Here is a 12412-nt window from a genome sequence, read left to right as displayed (position 1 = left end):
TTCGACGATGTCCCACATATCTGACAACACCGCGCTCGGACGGCGTCCCGATGCCAGTACATGTGCACGGCTCATTCGCGCGGTTAACGACTCTATGGGAATTTTACTGCGGTGCCCGAGAGATAATCAAGTGGATTAAACTACTTGTAAACAATGTATTGCTTTATTCCTAAGGGCGTGAGCAATATTACGTGTATTTGAATATTTCGCAATTAATTTGTGGATCCAAAACCTTGGATATTAGTTTTTTTTTGTTTAAAAGAAAAAAAAATATTTTTTATTGTTTGAATTAAATACTAAATTAATAAATAATAAGTATAATTGTGATTTGTAATAGAAATCACCAATTTTTTTAAATATATATATAAAATTGGTACGTCTGACTTAAAAAAAAAATTAAACATCCTCTCGTATTTCCGAATTAAATTCAAATCATGCGTAAAGCGTGATATTATAGAAGCAGAACTAAGGATACCACCGTGTTAAAGAGTAAGCATCGACTCTTTGACAGACGCGGCGCCCACAGATGTGCCCTAGCGTCTCTGTGTCCCAAGGGAAAGGAACACGGGTCAAAGAGAAAGAAGGAGGGCAAAGAATCATCAATGATGCAAAGAGTTGCGCATTTCCGTTGTGGACAGAAGGCAAGTCGTCTGTCTGTACTCCACGTGAAAAATTTAAGAGCAAACAGATTTTACCGAAGACAGCGAAGGAAATGAGCGAAAGAGAGAACGGAAAGTAGTTACCTGAAGTGACTGGCTGTTAGCAGCGACAGACTTCTTAAGAATACGTGCTGACAACGTGAATAAACAACTTGTGCGACGAGCAATAATAAAAAAAAAAGGGGGGGTAGTCTATAAAGTCAGTTTACGGACGATAATTTTACGTGATAACGTCATAAAAAAACATGATGAAAATTTGCATACTTTGTTAATTTTCAAATATTATTTACAGTTTTTGCAAATTTAGTCTTAATAATTTGATTAAATATAATCACGAACAATTAGTTATAGAAATAAAACTGAAATCAAATCAATGTCAATAAATTGTTAGTTTGAATTAACGAAATTGGACAAATAATTCAATTTTTTTTTTAATTGCTGATTTTGAAAAGCTCGCCTTAACCCGTTTGATATCATAGAAGTTTTTCTCGCACGGTGGTTGGCCGGTTCTTGCACGCTCGGCTCAGGCGGAACGTGACAATGAGTCATGCTTTTTCGTGGGTGCAGCCGGCGTTCATCGATTTATAAGACGTTAGTTATCACGTAAAAAATACTTGACCAGAACTTCCTCTTTTTTAAAAATTAAATAGTGTGTTCCAAAGTTACTTTTTTTTTAAATTTACTATTTCGATACCTCCCCTCGAAATTTATTCTTGGAAAAAAAAACGAAGGGTTTAAATATTTTAAATTGATAAGCTGAGAAAATCGAGGCTTAACTCTGCTGATACCATCTGCGTTCGGACAAGTAGCTTGATGGCTAACATAGGATACAAGCACCGGTCATGTGTAAGTTATGTTTTAAAATTCATGCAAACTTGAAAAAACAGTTTTGTAGGGTGCCTGGGCATTAATGGTGTACCATTATATGTAAGCTCCTTGGTAGTACATTTTTTTTAAATGGCTCTCCCTATAGTGTACCATAACATATTTTCCATATTCCATTTAACATAGCGTAAAATCTGGGAATGGCATACCATGCTGCCGCGTGTACGGTACTACATGTCTTCCCCACTGAACATGCTTTGAAAAAAATGGGGTGTGGCTGAGTCATCGACACGGACGTGTGTTGTACGTGAATACGTGTACGTAACAGGTAATATTTTCTATACAAAACATAAAATACGCTATTTTATGTATGTTATAATAATGTTTGAACACTAAGATGATTATATATATTATTTTAACACCATATATTCACTGTAACTATTTTACACTAATGTTTTGTATATGCAATCGATAGATTTTGACGAAGCTGACGATTGAAACTCAAACGAACGTCATAGCTTCTCCGAGTCAAAAGTTGTACTAAATGGACATCTCGAAACGCAGCAAAATGACCTCAAAATGGCGGCGCTTTCCCCCTCCACCGCGCGCGATGCGTCACACTCCTCACTTGGCGTAACGAATTCTTTGATCTTTTAGCTATCCAATGGTGTAATTAAATTTTGAGTGGAGATGATAGACATGTAGCTGCAACACCAAACTGTAAACCCCCCCCCCCCCTGATTTTGTTATCATTCGTTTTTTTTTAATTGCCTCCCACTGTGGAAGCAGTTTTTAAGACGTATTCACGTCAATATACCTTCCTATATCTGTTTTTTTTTTTGACGTGACGTCTAATAAATCGATGAACGCCGGCTGCACGCACTAAAAAGTGTCCCGTTACGCACATTGTCCCGTTACGCTCATTGTACTCTTGCGCCGCATCTATCTCTGTTCCACTCGTTTGGAACAACCATCGATTTGACTTTTTCGAGGCACATTAAACTTGAAACACTGCCATTCGTTTCCTACTTTTCCTATCATCGTCCTATCCTTAACAGAATAACACAGATTGGAAGAAGTTAAATAGCAAACATGTATAAAAGTTATAGTTAAAATAATCTGTTCGTTAAAGTAATAAACATATTTAGAATTAATGAGTGCAAATAAAAGTATATTTATCAATTAAATTGTAGATTTCATTTCACTCCTTCTTTGTATACATACGAAATAGTGATAATTCAATAAAAATGATTCAATTTTATTCATAAAGTATGCAACCATTTCATCAATGTTTTGTTATGACGTTGTCACATTAAACTATCGTCCGTAAACCGACTTTACAGACAACCAATTATTTTTTTGTACAGCTTATGGTAGTGTTGCACGGCCTGTCTGCTCGCCGCTGATCTGCGCGACGCACTCACCCGTACCACCTCGTGCATGGTGAGGCCCTTCTGCGCCATCCAGCGGTAGCGGTACACGGCCATGTCGCGCGCGTCGTCGATGGGCAGCGTGAAGCGGCTCAGCGTGAGGAAGGCCGTCAGGTTGGCCGTGTAGAAGGACGTGAGGATGGTGATGAAGATCCACCAGGTGGCGAACAGCAGCCGCGACGAGTCTGCAACATCGCACACGTCGCAGAAGTCGCAGACGTGGCAGTCATCGCGTAACACCCCCTCGGCGAACATGCAGTGGAGGGGGGGGGGGAAGTTCGTGGGAATTCCCCCCCCCCCCCAATACCGGGAAGAATCTTAAAAACAAAGTATTTACGCCAATTTGAAATAACTTGAAATTTGACGCCATTGAAGTTATGCACTTTATTTTTTTTTTGGGTCGCGGAAGAAATTCACAATGAAAAATAATAAGAAATAAAAAAAATGTAAAAAAAGGTAAATAAATTCACGGTGGGTAAACTGCTCCTCTGACGGTGGCGACTGCTGCAAAGTCAAAAGAAACACTCGGTGATATATTCGCCCTCGACGCTTCTACGACCCCATAAGCCAAGCAACACCATACTTACTGAAATATTTTTTTTTTACACAGTGTGTCTGTCACTCCCGGATCGGGCACTGCTTAAGTTACAGCATTACTCCAATTGTAATGGCCATAGTATTTTTTTTTGTGTATTTGGAATTTGGTTTTAAGGCTTTAAAGATGCTTTTTATTTCGTTAAAAAAAGTCTTTATTTAATATAAAAAATTATTTTAACGAAATGAAAATCCTTATTAAAGCATTAAACCAAAATAACCAGCATTCCAAACACAAAAAAAAAAAATATGGCTATTACAATTGGCATAAGTCTGTAACACTGTAAAAAAAAAGATTTTTGTTTACATTATATATAAGGACCGGAAACATTCGCGGGTTCAATGACCGGTAGGATGAACTCCATAGTTATGCGTACTCTCGGTCAAATGTCACCCACCCATTGGCTGCTGTCTTGTGAGACGCCCCAATGTAGCAGCCTGTGATTCGATAAAGCGTTGGTTGGGTGTTTCTCATTGGCCCAGAGTCATCCAGGTGAGTTGTGAGCCAATAGCAGAGGCAGCACTGAGGTAAAAACTATTTGTATTTTAGCCTATCGCGAAATGAATTCGCGAATTTTTTTTCCGGTCTCCAGTTATATATACTATCTGTAACTTGGGAGTGATTCTCTAATTTCTACGCCTGCTTACAATAATAATCTACATAGAGTCCGTGCTAGTTCCGGACATGTCTGTTCGAAGCGAGTCAGTCGGAGATCACGCGGGTTATGAGCAAGTGACCCTCAGACTAGTCCCTCCTCGCCGACTCTGAACGGTCGATGGGACATCAGGCTCCCGGGGACACCCCGAGGTCGGCAGGAGGCGTGGCCCCTACGCCGCTATCAAGCCATCCGTCCCCACCAGCTGTGCCCGTCCGACAGTTGGTCGATAGCACTTCCCTGGCCGGCCGACACCAGTTGCGCGGCTATCCTTGGTCGCCGCTCGGAGACCGGAGGAAACTCACGGGTTCATCAGGCTGATGTTCAAACAGCTGCGTCTGCTATTGGCTCGCAAACTCATCTGGGCCAATGAGAAACACCCAACGGGAGAGATGTCAGAGATCCCACAGAGACTGGAAAAATTCGCACTTTGGATGACCTCCAGGCTAGACTCCGCCATCCCCTACATACTCGGGAAAAATGCCATCTGCTCGTTGGCTACTGACTCGTGTCACCTGTCAACTGGGACGCTTGCGATTCGATACTTTTTTTGGTTGAATTTTTTTTTTCATTGGCTCATAGTCCTTCAGATAAACTGTGAGCCAATCAGAGAAGCAATTTAAAGGTACAGTTGTTTGGATTCTATCATATCGTGAAATGAATCCGCGAATTTTGCCGGTCTCTAGAGATAAAGCTATACTCATTTCGCGATACGCTAACATTCAAACAGCTGTACCTCAGCGCTGCACCTGCTATATTGGCTCGCAAACTCACCTGGAGAACTCTGGGCCAATGAGAAACACCCAACAGGAGAGGTGTCAGAGAACCAGCTATGACCAGAGGCTGATGCTACCCATCCTAACTTAGCCACCACCTTCACCCCCCCCCCCCCCCCAATTTGCCACAGTCAGCTAACCAGACAGTTGGCTGCGTCCTGAGCCTTTAGATGTTATCAGCATTGCTGGCGCCTACCCGGTTCTGCCACATCATACAGGGATCCCTCAATCTCCCTGATGAAATTTAGGCTGGTAGTGATTAATAACAACATGATGAACATTTCTCTCTTCCTTTAACACTTTACTTGATCACGTTATCACCACACACACACACACACACACACATTAACTCTACCATTTTCTCCATCCTTGTAACAAAATAAAAATGAAAACATAACACACATATCATAAAAGCAAGTGACAAAAACCAAACATAACAAAAACAAAATTATACATACCAAACTACAGAGCAAAATTGTTCCTTATTACCTTCCTGAACGAGGTATAACTTAAATAGTAGATGTATTGCCATTTCAACATTTCAACCCGGTGGTCCGGGTTACACCCCCTCAAACGGCAGGCACACTACATCAGGATCACTACCAATAGCATCACATCAACAGCGTTAACATCATCCAGCATGCTGGACATGACAGTGGCAAGCATGGCCTACAAATTCGATTACGGGCCCCTGGACCCAGGATCTGAGACCGGCCCACCATCCTACCCCCCATCAATTTTACAGTCACGTGCTACATTACAATTTCATGGTTATTCATTACCTACACTCTTTATAGAATGTTACTTAACCTGAAAATGCAGGGTAAAATAATGGTTACTATTTTATAAGTCCAAACTAGATACTTTACTTTAAATTAACCACAGCGGGTATGAATGTTTATTTCACACAAAACGGGGCTGGGCCCGGGCCTGGAGGTACCAGGAGTCCACCCTTGTGACGACACGATGAGGTGGAGCCTCACCCGTCATGGGGCTGAGCGTGGAGCCCTGCTTCATGAGCGCGCCGTACACGAACCACACGCACGCGTCCAGCGGGTAGATGCGCGTGAGCCGCTCGCTGCCCTTGCACAGCTTCACGCGCACCAGGATGATCAGGTAGATGACGGGGCCCGTCAGCACCAGCGACACCAGGATCAGCAGCCACACGGTGGTGTCGAAGGGCGCGAACAGGCCCGAGCCGTTGGCCGACTCGCGGGGCCGCTTCATCATCACCACCCAGTCCACGTCGCCCAGGCTGAACGAGTAGCGCACGCCGTGGTTCTTCTCGTAGATGATGGGCAGGAAGTAGGCCGCCATGTCAGCCTCCTGCCGACACCGCGGCTTTCATTACTCTACAACAATCTTCCGTCTTACACTTAGATGATGGGCAGGAAATAGGCCGCCATGTCAGCCTCCTGCCGACACCACGACTATCATTACTCTACAACAATCTACCGTCTTACACTTAGATGATGGGCAGGAAATAGGCCGCCATGTCAGCCTCCTGCCGACACCACGGCTCTCATTACTCTACAACAATCTACCGTCTTACACTTAGATGATGTGCAGGAAATAGGCCACCATGTCAGCCTCCTGCCGACACCACGACTATCATTACTCTACAACAATCTTCCGTCTTACACTTAGATGATGGGCAGGAAATAGGCCGCCATGTCAGCCTCCTGCCGACACCACGACTATCATTACTCTACAACAATCTACCGTCTTACACTTAGATGATGGGCAGGAAATAGGCCGCCATGTCAGCCTCCTGCCGACACCACGGCTCTCATTACTCTACAACTATCTACCGTCTTACACTTAGATGATGGGCCGGAAGTACTAAACCATGTCAGCCTCCTGCCGACACCACGGCTTTCATTACTCTACAACAATCTACCGTCTTACACTTAGATGATGGGCAGAAAATAGGCCGCCATGTCAGCCTCCTGCCGACACCACGACTATCATTACTCTACAACAATCTACCGTCTTACACTTAGATGATGGGCAGGAAATAGGCCGCCATGTCAGCCTCCTGCCGACACCACGGCTCTCATTACTCTACAACAATCTACCGTCTTACACTTAGATGATGGGCAGGAAATAGGCCGCCATGTCAGCCTCCTGCCGACACCACGACTATCATTACTCTACAACAATCTACCGTCTTACACTTAGATGATGGGCAGGAAATAGGCCGCCATGTCAGCCTCCTGCCGACACCACGGCTCTCATTACTCTACAACTATCTACCGTCTTACACTTAGATGATGGGCAGGAAGTAGGCCGCCATGTCAGCCTCCTGCCGACACCACGGCTCTCATTACTCTACAACAATCTACCGTCTTACACTTAGATGATGGGCCGGAAGTAGGATGCCATATCAGCCTCCTGCCGACACCATGGTTTTCATTACTCTACAACAATCTACCATCTTACACTTAGATGATGGGCAGGAAGTAGGCTGCCATGTCAGCCTCCTGCCGCAACCACGGCTTTCATTACTCAACAACAATCTACCATCTTACGCTTAGATGATGGGCCGGAAGTAGGATGCCATGTCAGCCTCCTGCCGACACCATGGCTTTCATTACTCTACAACAATCTACCGTCTTACACTTAGATTATGGGCAGGAAGTAGGCCGCCATGTCAGCCTCCTGCCGACACCACGGCTCTCATTACTCTACAACAATCTACCGTCTTACACTTAGATGATGGGCAGGAAGTAGGCCACCATGTCAGCCTCCTGCCAACACCATGGCTTTCATTACTCTACAACAATCTACCGTCTTACACTTAGATGATGGGCAGGAAGTAGGCCACCATGTCAGCCTCCTGCCGAAACCATGGCTTTCATTATTCTACAACAATCTACCATCTTACACTTAGATGATGGGCCGGAAGTAGGATGCCATATCAGCCTCCTGCTGACACCACAGCTATCATTACTCTACAACATTCTACTATCTCCATTCAAAGCAATTCCATTGTCTACCTCTAATTTCCTGTTCGAACTTTGTATTATAGTGTTAAACAATTATTTTATTACATTGACAATGTATATCAATTTTGCTAGGAATGATAAAAGTAAATATAATTTACTGAGAAATATGGTAGGTAACATTAAACAATATACTTCTATTGATACATAACTTAGAATATTTAAACAAATATGTACCTTATTTGAACAAAGTGTCATATTGTCAATGAGTCCTTTAATGGACAAAAATTTAATTTAAAAGTCTGACTAACTGAAATACTCGTCCATACAAGTCTAACCCACTTCCAGACGAGATATAAACATGAAATTTTGACAGCAGGCATATCTCGTCTCGTAACAGACGGGGAAATTTCGAAAAATGGATTTTTTTTTTCGTTTTAAAACTCGAAAAAAATTAAAATTTTATAAACCTACTGAGCCAGACCTTCATATTATTGATATAGAAAAATATTCATGGTAACACCATTGTTCAAGATGATGAAAATCTTTTAAATTATATAGCTATACACATGTTTAGTGACGACAAAACGCTATAATATCTGCAGTTGTTAAAGCACCATTTACAAACCGTTCAACATTTATTAAACATGCATTAAAAAGCCATTTCACTTGACTATACAAGTTTGGAACTAATTATTATAAGTAGAAAGTTAAGTAGTAAAATTGCAAATTTTAAATTTAATTATTAACATGCATTTAAGAGTAGTTTTCATTAAGAAATAATAAAAATTTGAAACTTTAAAAGATTATTTGTCAGCATTTCTCAACTGTATAAAAACCGAAATACAACTCTAGTTGATTTCCCCCGATAATTTCGTTTTTTTTTTCTCTTTGATACGGACGGGAAGTTTCTCAGTTATAACGGTTACGTAACAGCTTGCCTGTGTTTCGTATCGATCCAAATATTTTTTCTGGTATTTTCTCGAGCTTTTATGTCCCCTCGCGTCGCAACGATGTTGCATGTATGGTTCCCCCCCTCCATTGACCGACAACTCCTCTTTTTTAGAAGCTCGTGATGTTGATTCCCATCAGCCCCGGCGACACGCGAACGACGCACGCGCCGCGATCGATATATTTCTGTCCGAGTATCGATAGTGTCGCGTCGCCGCCCGAGGACGGGAAGCCTTTTTTTCACAGACGAGAGAGCCAAACGCCCGATCCTGCATCTTCGGTTTTTTTTTTGTTCGTTGTAAAATGTTAGGTTAGCTACATTACAAATACTTTTAAACATTGTGGACGGTTAATTTGGTTAGGATAGCTACATTAAAGATACTGTGAAATCATGTATAAACGGTTTCCTAGCCCTGGATAGCTACATATTAAAAAGTTATTTGCTAAGAAACCATAAAATTATTTTACAGAATTTTTAATGTAGCTATACTTACCTAGTATAACCAACCATCCACAATGTTTTAAAGTATTTATAATGTAGCTAACCTATCCTGATCGACCGCAAAATTTAATGCCACACCGGTTTATACAATGAGATAGAAAGGGGGAAAAAAAGCGAGCATGAACTTCGGGGAACTTCAGATGTGGCTCTCTCGTCTGTGATATGAATACTTTCCCCCCGAGGACCTTCGAAATGCCCCAGTTGATCGATAATCGGGCGAGGAATACTGCATAGCGCGGCGCGCGCCCTGGCTGGGCAGTGGCGGATTCTGTAACTGCCCCACGTGTCCGCAACAATACTCATATTATCTTACCCGTAACGAACTGCAACAATATTTATAAAGATTAATGACGTTCGCAGGCTTTCCGGGCCAATTGTCTGAAGTATCTTGGCCTCTGGGTTGTAGCACGTGTTCTTGGCGAATAGATTCACCGACGTTTCTGGTCGACATTGCAGTCGCCATCATCAGGCAGTAGGTAGGTAACTGCTCCCTGATGATGGCGACAGCAATGTCGACCAGAAACGTCTGTGAATTATTCGCCAAGGGACGCGGCTACAACTCAGAAGCCAAGCTACTTCAAATATTTATAAAGTTTCCTGTTTTATACGTTCACTAAACTCAACAACTGACAGTCTTGTTTCCAGCCCCATGCCCAGACCGATCAATATTCAGAAATGTCGAAAAAAAGGAGTGTTCCAGTTTTTAAATGGTATACTTTATCAGGTTAATTTAGACTATTTACAACAGATCAAACATCAAACTAAAGGTAAACTATTTTGGTTTTTTGACGTGATAACCGTCTTATAAATCGATTAACGCCGGCTGCACGCACGAAAAAGCATGCATGACTCATTCTCACGTTCCGCCTGAGCCGAGCGTGCAAGCGAGAGCGCGGAACAAGCGATAGAGAGGCACGATCGGCCTAAGCGTTCGGCTTGTGACGCATATATCTATCTCTCTTCCACTCACGTTATCACGTAAAATTATCGTCCGTAAACCGACTTTAGAGACAACCCCCTTTTGAAGTGACAACGTCCAATAAATGGATGAACGCCGGCTGCACGCACGAAAAAGTCTCCCGTTACGCACATTGTTCCGTTACGCTGTGTCCCGTTGCACACGTTGTTCCGTTACGCTGTGTCCCGTTACGCTCATTGTACGCTTGCGCCACATCTATCTCTCTTCCACTCGACTGTTTATAAAGTGAAGTGAAAAGTTAATGTGGTTTTCATTGCTTATTACAACAACAATTTCGGCAATAAAGGTTAATTATTCTTGCATTTTAAAAATCTTATTACTAGTATAATTTCAAGTATTTATTCTTTTATTATTAAAATAAAAATGATTAAATTTTATTCATAAACTATGCAATCATTTCATCAACGTTTAGTTATGACGTTGTCACGTTAAACTATCGTCCGTAAACCGACTTTACAGACAACCAATTTTTTTTTCTTACAAATTTTTAATATGTGCATCTTTAGTTACACGGCACGCATCCAACCTAAAGTCAAATTCTTCCCAGCCATCAACCCTTGATGAGCTACCAGGTTTGTGTCGCGGGCGTGGAAGGACCTTGTGGACGCAGGACATGTCGGCACGTTGGCAACCCTGACCGACTTCCCGCGTGGATGGCGTGATGCCTGCGCATAGAGGGGGGGGGGGTAGTCGATAGCTCGGGTCTGTCCCACACGTCACTCTGCGGACTGAACCGGGTCTGTCGCGTGTCACGACGTTGATTTGCGAACCGATCGCGTTTCAGACCCCAGCGTCGTCGGAGGTCGGAGGTCATCGACCACAATCTCCGAGGTCGCTCCGGTGCTTTCCGAGTCGTGCGCCCGAGATTTTTTGAAAGCTGATGATCATTTGAAAAAAAATTGGTTGTCGGTAAAGTCGGTTTACGGACGATAGTTTAACGTGACAACGTCATAACAAAACATTGATGAAATGATTGCATACTTTTATGAATAAAATTGAATCATTTTTATTGAATTGTCACTATTTTGTATGGATACAAAGAAGGAGTGAAATGAAATCTACAATTTAATTGATAAATTTACTTATATTTGCACTTATTAATTCAAATATGTTTATTACTTTAACGAACAGATTATTTTAACTATAACTTTTATACATGTTTGCTATTTAACTTCTTCCAATCTGTGTTATTCTGTTAAGGATAAGACGATGATAGGAAAAGTAGGAAACGAATGGGAGTGTTTCAAGTTTAATGTGCCTCGAAAAAGTCAAATCGATGGTTGTTCCAATCGAGTGGAAGAGAGATAGATGCGGCGCAAGCGTACAATGAGCGTAACGGGACAGTGTGCGTAACGGGACACTTTTTCGTGCGTGCAGCCGGCGTTCATCGATTTATTAGACGTCGTCACGTCAAAAACGTATATGAACACTTAAATCAAAAATTTTTTGAAGATGCTCAGAGACAGCGAACTATGATCACCAAGTATGTTAAAACGTCTGAGCAGAAAACCGTGAATTCAAGAAGTTTACTTTCAGCGACTGAAGTTCACTGATTTGTCAGTGATTTTTTTAAACAGGTTTTTTTTATCCTTTTGGGAAATTCGATATTTAACCAGTAATAAAGGAGATGTGGGCCAAAGTGGCCAAGTTAGGTTTGCATATTTTTAAAACCTCGCGGCCTCAGAAGACCATATGACCGCTTTGCCCGACATGGTCTTTTTGGCCCCTTCTCTCCCCCAGCAGGTTTTTTTTTTAAATTTCAAATTAAATGTTACTAACGTTTCACTGATTTAAAACAGATCTACATCGGAGGCAACCCAGTGAGTCTGCCAGAGCCATATGCCGTCGTCCTGCAGTCGTTACCCACTGCAGTTTTTCCCGTTGCACATGCACGGAAGGACTTTCAGCTGCACTATTCTACAACTCTCCGGTCGGATGACTTACTTTCAATATTGCTCCGCTCTTTCCTTGCCAGTTTGCAGACCGCTGCCAAGTTTTCTTGCGGTTGTCTATTTCTAGATTAACATCCACAAGCCACACGGGCCGCGAAGAAAAATACTCGCGCCTCATTAATTTTAAATTCTGCCTTGCTGCC

At 42.4% G+C, this 12412-nt stretch overlaps 1 protein-coding gene across 1 annotated transcript in view; it reads right to left on the bottom strand.

Annotated features, from left to right (window-relative positions):
* Positions 1-12412, bottom strand: part of LOC134537051 (glutamate receptor ionotropic, delta-1) — a 28855-nt gene that overhangs the window by 8878 nt on the left and 7565 nt on the right. Inside the window, exons 5-6 of the mRNA XM_063377277.1 lie at positions 5924-6266; positions 2909-3099 (exon numbers count right to left, since the gene is read on the bottom strand). Coding sequence (XP_063233347.1) covers positions 2909-3099; positions 5924-6266 — 534 coding nt within the window. The remainder of the gene's footprint in view (positions 1-2908; positions 3100-5923; positions 6267-12412) is intronic.

Source organism: Bacillus rossius, chromosome 11 (genome assembly GCF_032445375.1).
Source record: "Bacillus rossius redtenbacheri isolate Brsri chromosome 11, Brsri_v3, whole genome shotgun sequence".
Lineage (NCBI taxonomy): Eukaryota > Metazoa > Arthropoda > Insecta > Phasmatodea > Bacillidae > Bacillus > Bacillus rossius.
The sequence above is the reverse complement of the archived record's forward strand: the minus strand, read 5'-3'. Positions and strand labels throughout refer to the sequence as shown.